We start from the raw sequence: 16,229 nt of genomic DNA on the forward strand, positions 1-16,229 counted from the left end.
GTTATTTGACAAGCAAGACAGTAGACGGGTCATTGCATTGTAGATTTTCTTTCGGTACTGCATTGTTTGCAAATGTCGGCAAGTTCCTATCCTATTTTGTATTGTTTTTCTTCACCCTTAATGGGTGATGTCAGATTTATGACCATGGTCTTTTGACTTTTTTACTGAATTTATAGAATTATACTGTGGTTTTCCTTGCCTAATGGAAAGTTAAATCAAAGAATAATAGTAATATAGAAAAAAGTCAAGAATATGCTGCTTTGATTAATAAATGTTGAGAAGTGGATCATGATGCTACTGCATTTCTGATCTTCGTTAATGTGTGATTCATTTGTGACAGAAGAGCAAACAAAGATGCAGATAGCCTGAAAAGATATTAAAAAATAAATTTTAATTACTAAAACAATAAAAAAATGGTTCTAGAGAAATGATATGTCAAAGTCAGAACATGTGTGTTCTAATTCAATTTTTGTCAATTTTGAGATAAATACATTATAGTGTTCTAATGGTAATGTAGTATCATGGTATAGAGAAAAAGTTGGGTTTACCATTTTCATTGGTAAAGAGGACATAATTATGTACTGTTCTAATTCCAGACTATTTTGGAACCAGATTGTGAAAATTAGTAAATTAATGACACAAAGCTAGTTTGCTGTAAATAAGAAAATATGCTGTGTTTAATTTGACAGCCTATTGATGTTGGCAAAAGGCAAGGCTATTGCTTTCTATGGCAGGAAGGACTGGCAATGACATTGCCAGCATTTTGATGTAGACATTAATGAAAACTGTTGAAGAGATCAAATGTTAAGAAAACTAAAAAAAAAAAAGAAAAATGCTGATACTTCGTGCATCCCTCAAAGTCAAAATGCTCCGACAACTGCAGCCATCACGAAGTTCTTGAAACAAGGACACAATGTATGTGAAATACATCAAAATTTTCAAGAGCCAGACCCTAATTGTATGCAAGAAGTAGGTAGCATGCACACCGTGTCGGATCATTTTTTGAAAAACATGTTACGCAGTCCCGTGGCCGTGACAAATGCCATAGAAAAATCCGGAAGAAGCTATGAAGTTACAGAAGCCCAGAAGAATGGGTTCAAGAATTACAAGGCAGTTTCCCTTATGACAAATCTTTCCAAAAATGGCTAATAAGTAATAAAATGGTAAAGTGTATGTGTTTCCTTGATGTCTGTCAATACTGTATAAAGCCTACAATAAAATAAAACATTCATTGATACTTTGTTATTTTTTTAACTTTTGCAAAAGGTTAGCTAGATAGCAAGGAAACTGTTTCGAATTCAGTGTCATTTCCATGTTTTAACTCTGACGCCATATTGCGTATTTACTTAGTGACTGTCCAAATATTGTTATTAGCTGCCAAAATATGTTACCCGAAGAAAGGTTGATCGATAGAATAGACAAAAAAAATTGTCCATTGAATTGTTTAACACACACCAATTAATGCCCATTGAAATTAAATTTCTCAGTAGAGAGGTTTTGTGAAAATAGAGTTAGAACAGTTTGGTTCTAGGATAGCAGTATAAGAATATAATCTTTAACGAGCAATTATTTTATTGTGAAATTGTCACAATGCCAGGCTGAAATTTTTAGTCATATTTTTACTAATTTAAAGTGGAGAACTTATATTTTAAATTAAATAAATTAACATCTTGCCCTTTACATCATACTTTTCCTGTTAACAATAGATACATGCCGGTCATCTGTATAACTCATTTGGAAAAATTTTCGTATTACAATAACATGATTTCTGGTTTGAACCGGAAGTTTGTATATAGCTAATCGGATCCTCCTGCACCCAAGCTTTGCATATCTAGTCTCGATTTTCATCTATCTAACTCTGTTCTCAAGATTAAGGAAGGACAGACAGCAGATGGTAGGAATTTATAAGTCTACAATTTTTCAAATTGCAGCCTAATAAATCCCATTCTTATAGTCTGACTCATTAATTTTGATTTGCCAAATGCATTTTTTCTAGATTATTCTCGCCTCTAAAAAGAAATCTAAGCACAGATTGTTGAATTTTTCAGCGTACATCACCCGACGAGGATACTGTCTGAATTGGCGTAAGCTATGATGGTTGAGTAACTAATAGCAACATCAAACCATTACAAGCCAATTTGATAAGTTTATTCTCTGTTTTAGCCATTTGACTTATAAACTCAAACAAACCATTGCAATGTGTTGTTTGTTTTTCTACTTATCTGTAATCCTCATCTTCCAGCTTTGTCCATAGGTAATTCTGATATTCCTTCAGTTAATGATCTTAGTTTTTTATTTGAAGAAATGAGCTGCAGAATCTCCACATTATGTTTAGATAAGAAACCTTTACGAGTGGATATTCAGTCTGCATGTTTATGGATCCAGGCTGTGTGTAAATGCAGAATTCTTATTTTATTTCGGATGTACTTATCTGGATTTTAATAATTTTTATTAAACTATACTTTAAGTTCAAAAATAATTCGTATTTTTTTAGTTATAGATTCACAAGAAAATGATTTTCCCAACGAACCAATTAGATTTGAAGGTGCACAGATGCACAGGCTTACTGCCTATCGAAGCAACTCCCACTACGGCGTGGCTCTCGGAGGATTCGGTCGCGAGGAAGTCTCTAGATATCCGGAAAGAACGGCAGCAGCGGACTGGCTGGGTTGCATCTCGAGACAGTCCGGCATACCGCGATGGTTGTTGGTGTTGGTACTGTTCTTGGCCGTAATGGTCATGGTGTGGCTTTGCTGTGCCACCGCAGTCACGGCTCCGGAACAACATCTTCGCCCTCAGGTGAGTTTTGTGAAAGATCAAAATACAGAATACACAAAATTAAAACTAATCAAAATGTATATTTGTTTCAGAAACTTCATATCAATGGTGATCTTGATTATTTATTAGTTTGTAGTCCCGCAGAAAAAATCAAGATTCAACCGCCTCAAGATCCTCAGGCACCGCCTCTGCCAGTGAAAATTAATTTAAATCAGGCATAGTTCATTCGGATCATACTTTTACTCAAACATTTATTTAGTTATTTACCTTACGTTAAAATTGCACATCACCAAAAATTTAAATAGTTTTGCATAGTTCGAATGCAACACAATACAGTCTAAAATAAGAGTACCATAATAATAATAATAAGCCTTCGCGTTGAATGAAGTTGGTAGTCAAAACTTTGATATCTTGTTGTAATTTTTGGTAATGAGAAAAATTTTCTATGTTGATTATTATTATAATGTACAGTTTTTTTTAAGACGTTCGAGCATTTAATTTTTATTGGTAATTAACGATGGGTTCGTACGCCTTGTTGGTACACGTTGTGTTATGTATGTAAACGTTAAGGATGATTTCGGATGTTATTCTATTTACGAGACAAATTTAAGTAATTTAGCTCTGGATCCCAAAAGATCTAAAATATGCATTTTAATCAGATAGCGCAGTATAGCATTTTCAATATAGGTGTGTATTAATTTTACATTGTCGTTCTGAGGTGGGTCGGCAATTTATCGAATTACATTGCCAATAATGAAAGTCTGTGATGTCTCTCGTGAAATCAGTACTAGTCTTTTTTTGACTTTTCGATCGACGGCTCTCGCCATACATGTTGTCCATTGCATTGTTTGCATTTTTCATTCTTCCTCGAAAGGTTTTTTGCACTTTAATATTAATCGGGAGTAGTAGTAATAAAGTTAAGCACGGAAATCAAGGTAAGAGTCTCGAATGGTCCGGTGCAATACGAAACGTTTATTTTTTAATTTTGTTATCCCCGTGTATTCCGATCGTCGGTAGTTATTTCGAATTTATCGAAGCGCCCACCCCCGTCGGCTTGGATTTTATTTTTATCGGCTCTGCTGCCAAAATAAGATTTGGCCTATGGTTTGTACATATAGGATTGTCTGTTATAACTAACTTGGCACAGATAAGTTCTGTTAGATGTTATTACTATTGCTCTATATGTCATCTTGTAAGTACTTTAATAACACTACTGGTATGTATTGTTATCTCAATGAAGATATCTAAATTGCTGTACTAAAGAATTTCACATTCAATCAATGTTAAACAAGATTGAAGGTTGTATGAAAAAATGACAATTGGAAAATAAAGAGTACTATAGTCATATATAAACTATTATATTTGAAATTATTTGCAAGCAAGATGCATATAACTTGCAAATTTTGGTACAAATACAGCTCCGAACGAGGAGGTCGGGACCGTGAGAGTAAAAACCTTACCAAAAGAGTCCTGAAATATTCTCGAAACAGTAACTGTTTTCCACTTTAACGAGTTACAGCCGAAAGCTCGTAAAACACAAGAAATGCATTGACTTCTTCCAGGCATGACTGGAGCCACTGACTGCGTGTACAGTACTATGTTAAGCCTCTTGGGGGCTATATCTCACAAAGGGTAATGTGTAAACCATTGGTCTTTGACATTTTTACTCCTACGGGCATAGTCTAGAGCTCTGATAAGGTCCCAACCAGTGGCGTAGCTAGAGGGGGTGGCATGAAAAAAATAAAAGCTTAAACAAACCATCACAATGTTTTTCAATGATAAATCACTTAGACTTGAAGCCATTTTAACCAAGTTGTCTGTATTAAATAGTTTAATTTATTAATTGTGATAATTTATAAATGCATGTAAGCTACAAAATAAATAATTACTCCAGATCAAAATGTTTACAAAGGGCAGTTATGGAATCACTAGTTTTGCAAATATTTATAGGTGGAAGTACTGATGTATGATTATGATTTATAAATCTAAACTTATATGCGGCGACATCGCATATTCGATATAACGTTCGAGTTGCTCAAGTGCAAAGATAATAGGATTCAATAGTGTTTTATAGAAGAGTTAAAAAGGGTGACACCCATGCTAGCTACGCCGCTGGTCCCAACTACCTCATTCAGAGCTACATTTGTACCTGAATTTCCTTATATTTTATTAATGCTCATTCATTATCATTAGCAGTTTACATCATCACGAAGTCATTGATTTCAGTGGGAAATGACTAAGTGATGATGTAATTACTGGACTAATACCAAGTAAGTTAATTTATGTTCATGTATGCCTGTTGCTGTCCTGCTACACATTACAAGTTTACTTTGTAATAAGTAAATGTTCAATTTTAGACGTTAATAACGATTAGTTTTTTGCACCACATTAATATTTGGTTTTCTATATGCAATGTGATCAAAAACTTTATCGGTATGGAATAGACTTGTATGCAGTTTGAAGGTAGAAATTTCAGAAATGCTGTTAGGTAAAGTATAGTACATCAGAAACGAGGATTAAAAATGATAGCTCAGCAAATTTTCTGATTGGAGTACTGTACATTTTCACAAAAGGAAATGTCACACAAAGTAGTATATATAAATGAAAATTATAAAAGTACAGAGCATCAATCAGTATGATGCTTGAAGTGAAATACATTTGTAAATAGTTATTATAGGGAATGAAGACAACCATAATTTCAAATAATGTGTTTTGTAAGAAAAAATTATATATAAAGAACACAAGATAAACAGTTCCCATATTCCACAGACCTCTGATTAAATTCACAGATGAGTTTGGTGTCTAAATTATTTGCTTATAAATTGATCAAGATAATTATAATCTCATAAAGTCATTAAATTTTACACTTCTTATACTTCTAGTTGTAATTCATTATATTTAAAAACAATTCTAAAAAAACAGAAGACATAAAAATGACCAGAATTAAGGTCAGAACTGAGCACTCGTTTGGATTTATATACCATATATATAAATTTACAATCATGTATGGTATCTGTATTCAATGTGCTATCTACAGAGAGATATAGCAGTCCAAATGTAGTAAGATGACTAAAAATCAATATTAAAACTTGCCACTAGAGCTAGCACTTTCGGCACCCAAGCAACAAATGTTTTATTTGAACGAGATGATTGTGCCGTACGAAGACCTCGGCGAAAGATATTGCCCGACGTGGTTTCCGTTCTAAAGGTAAAAATGGTGACGAACGGCGTTCGGTCGACTGCCGATCGTAATCGACACTCCAATCTCGTCTTTCGAAGCAACCCGATTCGAAACGTCCCCGATACCCCCGGTATTCTAATTTTTGGTCGTGGAGAGTTTAAATGGATTATCGCATTGCTGCATAATGTTGAGATTTTTCTTAATTCCTAACTCACTCTCTTGTGCACTAAAAAGACCTTCTTCCCATGTCTGCAGTGGGAAAGATTGGATGGCAACAGATGGGGTCTGACACACTCGGGATCGTTGCCTATTGATTGGCTATTCTATCAAATTTTGACAAATCTAGTCAAAATTGGATAGAACAGCCAATCACTAAAATGAATGTTTTTGGATTTGATTCCCAGTCCCTCAAAGTGGTAGATCAGTGCCTTACTCTTACCCATTATAATGGCAAGTTTTGGTACTTTTATGGACTTGCAAAAGGCATTTCCATTAAAAAGATGTTACCATATTGATTTGAATAGGAATATTTTAGATTATAAAATTGGAAGTAAGTGATCATCTGGTATATAAAAATCTATAGTTTATATTCTATTCATTTGAAAATGTCATAAAAATACTGTAGTATATCATTTGCAGAAATGGAATAGTAACGACTTGTATACAGCATTAAAATATGTCTTTTATAATAATTAATCAAGAAGAAAAGAAAAACGTCAGTTTATTACTTTTCACTACTTTGTTAGATATTTATTTGTTGCACAGCAGTTTTCCAGTTTGCTTGAATGGTCATTGCAGCTACGTTCTTTGTGCAAACAGTAGAAATGTGAATTTTGAATATATTTGTGTATAAATGCTTAAGTTATATCTTACCTTTGCAATCTTTTCCAACATCGATTTGACAAGATAATCTGTTCCTACAAAATACCGAGAACGACAAAATTTATTTATTATTTTTAAAATTCTTTCTTCTGATGATGATGATAATCCAAATTCTTCATGCTAAAAAAAGTATTTTTACTGTTTAACATCACTTAGTTTAAATAACATTTGCTTATGTCACAGTTATTAACTATATTTTATATCTGCTCTAGGCGGGTATGATGGGTATGGTGCATATAAATCACACAGTCAAGCCACTGAAGATGCCGAAGGTCATCTAAGATTTTGGTGGTCTGAAAATTATTTAATTGTACTGTCATTTAGAACAACTTTGGGTGTGTGTGATTTGGATGGCTTGATCCGTAAGATCGGATTGGTCTGTCAAGTGATACACACTGCTTCTATCGTGTGTTAATTGGCAGAAAGTATAGAAGCAGGATTGAATCATATTTACTCCATGAATAAAAATGCTCACGTAATGGCAAAATGGGAGAGTGCACACCAAAAAGGAATTGCTGTGTACAGTGGTTGCAATTTACATTTCAATGATCAGATCTTTCTACTTTAGACAAATTAACTTTTCTACCATATATATTGTTTTAATTGTGAAGTTTTATTCAAATAAAAGTTAACTAAGTAACATCAATCTGTTGTCTATTTTGCCATTTTTTATCATGAAAAAGTAAAAAAACAGTCCCAACATCAAAATAGGAGTATTTAGTCTTGTTCACTAAGTGCAGGTGTCTACTAAACCCAGATTTCATTGTATTTGGTCAATCAGATAATCCACAGAAATCTACTATTTTGTTTGTACAGAAATTGTATAAAAATTTAAAACAAAATTGTCATGAAATTTGCTAATACAGTGGGTGATTGGTTAACGAACACTTTCGTAAAAGATTTTTATGTTCGGATAATGAACACCTCACAGAACAAACACCAGAGGAAGCAACGCAAAATAATGAATACCGATTGGTCTTCCCCTGTCTTCGGGTAACAATTCGAAACTTTTTGGAGAATGGGAGACGTCGACGTTGACGCTCGACCCGGTATATACCGATCGGATAGTATTCCTCCGAACTTTGAAACTCTCCCTTGTAATTCCAGCCTTTTATTTTTCTGACAGAAACAATTCTTTTATAGAATTTGCGAGACTGTCAGGCAGGCACTTGTTAAGTTTTGCATGGGTTTTTATTTTTGAAAGGCTAGAGTATAATAGCAAAGGTAGAGAGTGGGCTGATGATGTCTGACATTGCCGGGCAGTATGGCTCGAACAGGTCTACGGTAGGCTGCAGTTCATTCTTATCTAAGAAAGATACAGCATAATCAAGAAGACTCAAGCAACTAAAGCAGTAACAAAAGTTAAATCTGAGAAATAAAGAACATTGAAGAGCTCATAGTGGAATCTGAAACCGATCTGACGACAGAAGAATACCAAGAAATTCGGCGAGATATGTTTTCTTCTGAAAAAGGATCAATGCCGACATCTACTATTAAAGATCTTTTGAAGAAGTGGGAGGATGTCAGAACAACGGTCTTAGAATGGCATACAAACTAGGTTGAGGTTAATAGGCTTAGGGATCTCTACAATTACAATGCTATTAATTACTTCTGAAAAATTCTGAAGAAGAGAGAAATGCAATCGACATTAGACAGATTCTTTAACCCCCACAAATGGAAAATACATGACTAATAAAAAGGCAAGATTGTGTATATATGTATTTTTATTGTTACATATATTCTTTCTTACTACGTTTATTTACATTTTTTATTTTTTGGGGTCTCCAGAACGAATTAATTGAATTCCCACAAAAACCTATGGTAAATTGATAATCAGTTAACGAACAATTCGGATAGCGGACAAAATCTCAGAACGGATTACATTCGTTAATCGATCTCCCACTGTATAACATAACAAAACAAAACAATATATTTTGAAAATTACTTGGCATTTTCTCGATTTCCAATTTTTAGGTGGCGAATTAAGAGATTGGCATATCTTTTTTTCTTTAGCCATTCTCCACCAGCTTTCGATAATTATTGCTGCAATAATCTTAATAATAAAATCAAATCTTTATTAAAGTTATCATCCTAATAAAATTTAGAAATTTAGCTTCTTGTTAAAATATTTTACGTCTTCCATTCCTCGAAGTGCATTCCTTACGCATTTTCTAAGTCGAGATAAGTGGATGATCTTTGATTTGGCAAGGATTGCTCGAATCATTTTGGATGGATTGTTATCGTATGAAAGTCTGTGGCAATTTTCTGATTCGGGAACGTTGAGTGTCGGAGCATTGTCCTAAATTTTTAAATTATATAAAGTGTTTGAACATCCTTTTAATGATGAATCCTGGTTATGTTTGGATCAGACAATTGCTGTATTATAGGTGTGGAACCATTGACAAGCACTTCAGTCCCACCTTTACCGTCCAGCACACTGCTCCCACTAGTGGCTGGTCTGGAAAGCCATCTTGCACGACAGTCTGTTACTTTAATAGTGGTGCGAAGGATATTAAAAGCGTGGCAATATGCTCGGGAAATACTGTACCCTCGTGTTGCCTTTCACGGCACGGATGTAAATGGCCATTTTTTGGCAAGATAACATTTGGCTGCACAGAACTAGGGTTTTTGAGGAATGTTTTGTCATATTGTTACAATTTCTCGGTCTATCCGGTCTCCAGATTTGTTGCATGTCGAGCATTTGTGGGACCAGATGGAACACTGGCTTTGGCCATCTATGAGCACGAGGGTTTACAGTGGCAGTTGTAACATCTGTTGGCAACTCTATCACAGGCCACTACATGCTACTATTTTGTATATTTCCATGCTTGACCATATTACTCCATGTATCCTGGCAAGAAAGAAATCTGGATATCAGTACTTGAGACTGCCATCTTTGTGACAACATCCCGAACATCAATCCATACTATTTCTTTCTCCGTGTTTCCTGTGCAACCAGTTTTGAATTTTAGAGAATAGGCTATAGAAATTTTGGTTAATGTTACCCTATCAAAGATGGCAGCTCGTCTCCGATTCCAGCAATCAGAAGACAGGGAACAGTGGGGGCACACGTTCTAACCTAACCTAACCTAACCTATTCTAATAATTTGGATGCTAATAATTATGGTAATTTATTAGAATAGGTTAGGTTAGAACGGGTGTCCCCACTGTTCCCTGTCTTCTGATTGCCGGAATCGGAGACGAGTCGCCATCTTCGATACCTAGGGTAACATTAACCGAAATTTCTAAGCATTCAATCTTACAGATGGATTAGATTTGAACTATAAATTGCAGCAAATTTAATTCAAAATTCAACTGTCACTTAGCAGTTATAATTGAATATTGGAGATAGAAAAAAGATATTACTTTAGTTAATGGCTTTTCCCAAAATGTTTATTATTTAAATAATATATTATCCGAAATGATAAATTAAATAAATTACCTCTTCATGCATACGAGGCCGTCTTGTGATAAATTCTCTTTCTTCCAATAAAGGAAAATCTCTCTCTCTCGGTCTTCTGTGTAAAGCTTGATTGTTAGATGACATTATAATCTGCTGTGAAACAAAACTCTATAATAATATTTTAAAAATCAATATAAATCTTTTTAATTAAACTTAGCAGTTATCAAAAAATTCTATATTGAAAAGGTAGAAGAGAGAGAGTAATAAATCATCTGAACATTTTCACAACTGAATTCACACTGAACAAACATTACAGTAATGCAATTTTTTATTACCAGCATCATCATCATGAATAATTTGACTTGTGCTTCAGTCTGATGATTTAAACAGGAATGACATGATTATGATGATGCAAATACACAATCTCTTATCTGAAATTCTGAAAACCAAAAGTTTATCCTGACACCAAAGCTTGTATTTGATACCAAAATGTCCCAATTACACACGCACCCACACCAAATCACAGGTGTGTTGTATCAGTTGCATGACCCTCTACTGCTTACTAATAGTTTTATTAGCATTTTGTCACTTTGAGAAGCGGAAAGAAAGCGTTTGAAAATTATTATCGATAGCACAAAACTCTAATGCACGTAGCCGTGCCGCATCTTAGGCGCCGAAATTTTAAAACTTGCAAGGATTTCGGATAAGTGATTGCATACTCATATATTATTAATTAATTATAAATAAAATATATAATTACCCTTATTATATTTTGTAAATAATTAATTGTAATTTTGGTAAAATAGCTTCGAATAATGCTTTGAATCAGGACCACTTTTCTTCCGTAACGGTTATAAAATTCCTCCCGATTCTTTGTCTTCGGCGTTGCTTGTATTCTTTCAATTTTATTCATCTGTCAAAAAAAGTACAAAGCAATGTTATAATGTCAGTTTTTTTGATTTTATATTACTACTATATTTACCAATCTTTCAATTTCTTGAATATTTTTCTTCCACCAACACTGTATTGCCATTACTGCCATGTTCTGTTATAAGATTATTAGTGTATAGTCTGTAATATTATGTATGTACCTAAAAGATTCTCAGTTATCCAAAATGAATCACAATGGATGTTGGGATAAAACCTTATTAGTACCAATAGTTAGTGTGGTTTGATGGCATAAGGCAACATAATACAAAGGTGATCTGTTAAAGGGGTGCCTCCTGGGAGGACTTTCTACAGGAAACCAGTCCTTGTTTAGGTTTTTAGAAATGTGAAGTTAATTCAGAAAATCATACAATTAGCTTGTTGGTCAGTGTAAACAATGTTCTTTACATACTAATTAATACTCCTCTGTTGATCAGACAGAAAACACACACAAAGCTGTTATCATTATTGGCTCACATGTAAAAGGCTCACACATTGATTTTCCATTATATCTCACATCCTGTATTTTTATATTCAACAAATAAATAATCACCTAAAACACCAGGTCGAAATCACTAACTCATCTAAAAACCTTTAACCGGTGAAACCGGCGGAAATAGGCGTTCAATAATTCAAAAATCGTTTTAAGAAAAGAAGAAAGCTCGAGAAAGGGCACGGCGAGGTGTCCGAAAACGTTTGCCGGGGGACTTTGAGCAGACTTTCACGGGTTAAAGGTTTTTGGATGAGTTAGTGATTTACATTCAACATCCCAATTGATTCAAAGATGGATAATCAAGAATCTACCGCATAAATAATCACCATTTCTAAGCTTATAAAATAGCTTTGCAGTCTCTTTCTAATCAAATACGTTCTGGAAACATTTTGCAATATTATCACCGGATTCAAATTCTAAAATAAAATTTATAAAACGATCTTTAGCGATTTAAACTAGACGATAATCTGGAAGAGAATGGAGCGTACGAGTACCGAGAGATAAGATCTACGATCGTTATCTTTATTTTCTTTCCACCATCTTTGTATGATTGTAGCAGATGTAATCTATCAAATAAAACCATTTTTAGTTTTTAAAGTAAAAAATAGATTTTAAAAATAAATTGTGATGATAGGGATAAATGAAGAATAAAATTAGACTTTTGAATGATGATGATGATCATCGTTATTACATAATTTTAAGGGCATTCAAACACTTGATTTTTAATTTCTTGCATCAGCCTGAAGAGGACAGTCCTTGAATTGTGTGTGTAATTTAAGGAGAGGGAAGAAATTCAAATATACAGAACATGCTTATAAGAATAAATTCATATGCCACTAATGTTATTAAAATGCCGACTTAGACGACAATCAGACCTCCTTCCTCCCTGCTGGAAGTAACAATACTTAGAGGTGGGAATAAACTAATTCCCTTCTTCAATGTCTTCATGAACATGTACTTTTGGAAAATCCCCCCTTTAATTACATCACTGTACACATCAGGGAGGAATTGGGTTAAAACTGGCTCTGAGACGGTACTCATAATTAATGGACAGCCCTGTGTAAAATATAATTCCATACACACACAAATACTACTGTATACGAGTGTTATGTATACAAACTTTGCCATTAGAAAGACAATTCTCAAACTTGCTCTATTGTACGTCTTACCAACTTTCTTCTATATCTTTTATTTTTCCAGCATAGATTCATTTTTATTATATTCTGTACTTTGGTAAATCTATCTTTTACCTGGAAAATCAATTTGAATGAATAGATTTACTTAGTATTTACTTCAAAATATACAAAGTAATGATAAAGTAAAACAATTTATATACAAATTGTCCCAATGTTTTTTCCGTTCACTTTATGAATTTGCAAAGGATTTGCAAGTGGCAATTTAGACGATTGTGTGCGTAACCAGATTATAATCATCTACAATCTCCAGGAGATAATCGGCCTTTGTCTTAAACTCTCTTTTATTGTAATTTTAAAATATAATAAAGCTTTTAATATACCAGTTTATTACTTCATTTTATAGAAATTCTATAGAATTAAAATTTGAATTATGTTCTAAAATCAGAATATTAGAATTATATTTAAATTTAAATTCAATTATAAAATATTTTTAATGAAGAAAGAACATAATTTAATCTGTATTAATAATGTAACAGACCAGTTTTAAGAATTTTTTGAAAAAATATGGAAAATTCATTCATAATATAGATATACAATTTATGTTTTTATTAACAATTAGCAAATTATTTATACTTTGTATTTAATTGAAAAAATAAATATGGATGTGTTTTTTAGAATTTATAATAATATTTACATGGTTTTGGAATGTAGATAGGGACAAAGTCACTCCAACTGCTTACAATTAGAATTAACAATTATTAGAATAATAATTGTTAATTCTAATTGTAATACCTAATTTATATCTAACAGAATAAACAATTATTCTAAATCCAAATCTAGAAGCAATCCTTTCAATAAATTTGAAAGTTAATTGAGTAGTTTGATTCACTTTTGTCATTAAATGCCTACTTAATATTATTAAATAACAAGTATTTACTACTAGCAACTTTATGGACTTTTATAAAAATAATTAGGCATGTTCTAATGAATTTCGGGCCTACAAAGTATGCATAAATCGGTAGTATTTACTATATAATACTATTGATTTATATATTCACGTTAAGATCTTAAAATTAGTAAAAACTGTGTAATGTAGTCTCACATCCATGCAATTTCTCTTTTCATATCACTAGTGAGTGTGATGCATTATCAAGGATGTATCCAGAAATATGAGTGGGTAATCCACACAGCTGATGGCTTGCACAGACTTCATATGGGTACTCTACTGTGAAAATACAATAGCCAACAACCACTAGCAACACATAATGCAAGGAGCTAGTATCAATATGGATGTGCTTGTCAAATGCAAATCAATGCTACACGTGACAATGCCCAATGAAAAAAGGTTGAACGAGAAATTTTACTCTCTCTTATCTTGGATCTGTTTGTGTACTTAGTATTTGAGTCTGATACGTTCGTTTCTCTGGTTCGTCCAGTGCTCGACTGCCCTTTGCGCTTGCTTTTAAACTCGTGAGCGGCAGAAGAGTGCTAGTGTGGAAAATTCTGCCTCGTATGACTACATTTCTGATTACGTATCAGTCTGGAGTGCCAATGGTAGAAAAGATTTTGGCCACGAGTGTACTTTTTATTTGTTATTTTATCATGTTATAACCGACACAGCCCATTTTTCAGACATGATACTTGTTAGATACCCTTAAATAGTACAGTACTATGCTAATGTAGACCAGAAATAAACACAACACTTACATCATTCCTTTCTATACAGTAAAACTGTTGACTGATAGTACACTACATTTACACTTTTTTACATTTTCAGTTGACCATGTCTTAATGCAAATGAGTAACAAAAATTCATAATTTTTTAAAATGTCTATACTGATTTGTTAACCATTACATTTACATTACAGAGAATGTTCACAAACCACATGTTTTTTTAAACTCTCGGCACTAAGGCGGCCTTTTCACCAAGACTATTATGAGTTCGGCCGAGCCTACAATGGGAGGCCCAATATGTTTGGATGGACCACCCCCAAAAATCCCTTAAGTTATTTTGACCGGTCCAGTTTTGATCCTGGGTTCCCCAGAGTGGTAGGCTGCCACCATAACCACGTGCCCATTTGGCCGTCTAGTTGAAGAGGTCGGGAGCAGGAGCTGATATTTCTCGTCGAGGGGGCTCGAGGCTAATTTGGCCGACCGGTACCAACGGCCGATCGGATAGTAAAGAAGACTAACTCTCCTCTCCATTCTCCCCATCACCCGCACCTAGGGATGTCAACTGTTTGGAAATATTCTGAAAAATGAATGAGGATCCTTTTTTGGGGGGTGTCTCATTCTGCCATGGACACCAAAAGCTCTTTTCAAACTCATAGTGGGATCAGCTAGGCCCGCAGCGGGTGTGGCAGGGTGGTGAGGAATATATTCGAAATAGACACCCACGAAAAATTCCTGGGGTTGCAGTCTGAATTCGAACCCTAGTCCCCAAAGCAATAGGCTGACACCTTGACCACTATGGCTATCTTGCCGTCTCCTCCTCCATCATCATGGAAAAAGAGAAAATATTTCCAAATTTGATTGTAAGTCTTCTTTTGTTCATCGCATTTTTCATGATGATTTTTCACATTGTGTTTGGAATTTGTTATTCTGAAATTTGGCATCCCTGTTCCTGCCCTTTATATAGTTGACAAGACTATCGTCTTGTCTATAAAATCGTACTGCCGTTTTTGTTACCAGCTTAGAGGTATGAAGGAGTACATGTCAAGAGTTGATATTTGGCACAGAGTATTTGGTGCCCGAATCATTTGCGCATAAAAAATTCAGACTTGTAAGTAGTCAGGGGACCGAGAACCGAGTCAAAATAAAATACAAAATGGCGACCCTCTTCTACAAACAGGCAAAACAGGCACCTCACTCCCCGAAGTCAGGTGGGGAGAGTACCACCGCAGTCATTCTAAGAAGTGAACTCTGACCTTAGGACTGAACACGTAGTATCTTCTATGTTAAATAAAATTTGTAATCTAATTTTGTATATTTGGGAGCGCTTCAGGGTATACTATAGATTACTCCCTATGGAATTTCGTGTGTTTGGGTATATATCTGAACTCAAAGGACCGAGACGAGTTCAACGATACTCTACTTTTGGACCGGAAACGAAAAATAAAAAAAGTTATCATACTTTTTTCAGCGATCGCGCGATGATAGGGAGTCGCGTCGCTCTCCGCTAAGTCGGCCTCGCTATCGCGATCGGGAGTCCCGTCGCTTGCCGTTAAAATTGCCTTTAGTATACGTTTACCCCTTTTTTTACTTTGTTCAAGAACTACCGTGAATCGATCACTAGTTTAGCACATGGCGGCGTGTGTAGTGGCGCCCATACGAGAGGTCAGTCGGGCTGCCATAAGTAACATTAACCGAAATGGCGATCGCGCGATGATCGGAAGTCGCGTCGCTCTCTCCGCTCTCGTATCGCGTGTT

The 16,229-nt window shown here is 34.5% G+C and overlaps 2 protein-coding genes across 3 annotated transcripts in view; one reads left to right on the forward strand and one right to left on the reverse strand.

The window, feature by feature from the left end:
• The window catches only part of LOC136983145 (transmembrane protein 59-like), a 35,513-nt gene extending 31,382 nt beyond the window's left edge, over positions 1–4,131 (forward strand). Inside the window, exons 5-6 of one of the 2 annotated variants that reach the window (XM_067279784.1) lie at positions 2,501–2,799; positions 2,871–4,131. In XM_067279784.1, the coding sequence (XP_067135885.1) occupies positions 2,501–2,799; positions 2,871–2,999 (428 nt within the window). In that variant the 3' untranslated portion in view covers positions 3,000–4,131. Of the gene's footprint in view, positions 1–2,494; positions 2,800–2,870 lie in introns of both variants that reach the window. The other variant, XM_067279783.1, reaches the window with a different exon arrangement.
• On the reverse strand, positions 154–11,383 carry LOC136983147 (uncharacterized). The gene is made up of 4 exons (XM_067279785.1): positions 11,227–11,383; positions 11,005–11,157; positions 10,284–10,394; positions 154–199 (listed from the first exon to the last, which is right to left on the reverse strand). Exons 1-4 carry the CDS (start codon positions 11,284–11,286, stop codon positions 179–181), a joined length of 345 nt encoding a protein of 114 aa, XP_067135886.1. The 5' UTR covers positions 11,287–11,383; the 3' UTR covers positions 154–178.
• Positions 11,384–16,229: the final 4,846 nt, after the last annotated feature.

Source organism: Centruroides vittatus, unplaced genomic scaffold (genome assembly GCF_030686945.1).
Source record: "Centruroides vittatus isolate TY-2023 unplaced genomic scaffold, ASM3068694v2 contig_877, whole genome shotgun sequence".
Classification (NCBI taxonomy): domain Eukaryota; kingdom Metazoa; phylum Arthropoda; class Arachnida; order Scorpiones; family Buthidae; genus Centruroides; species Centruroides vittatus.

Excerpts from the sequence above, each read along its gene's own strand:
- LOC136983147 (XM_067279785.1), bottom strand. The coding sequence starts at position 11,286 with ATGGCAGTAATGGCAATACAGTGTTGGTGGAAGAAAAATATTCAAGAA. Across the intron at positions 11,158-11,226 it reads TTCAAGAAATTGAAAGATTG|ATGAATAAAATTGAAAGAAT; the intron begins GTAAATATAGTA and ends TTTTTTTGACAG. Across the intron at positions 10,395-11,004 it reads ATTTACAAAATATAATAAGG|ATTATAATGTCATCTAACAA; the intron begins GTAATTATATAT and ends GTTTCACAGCAG.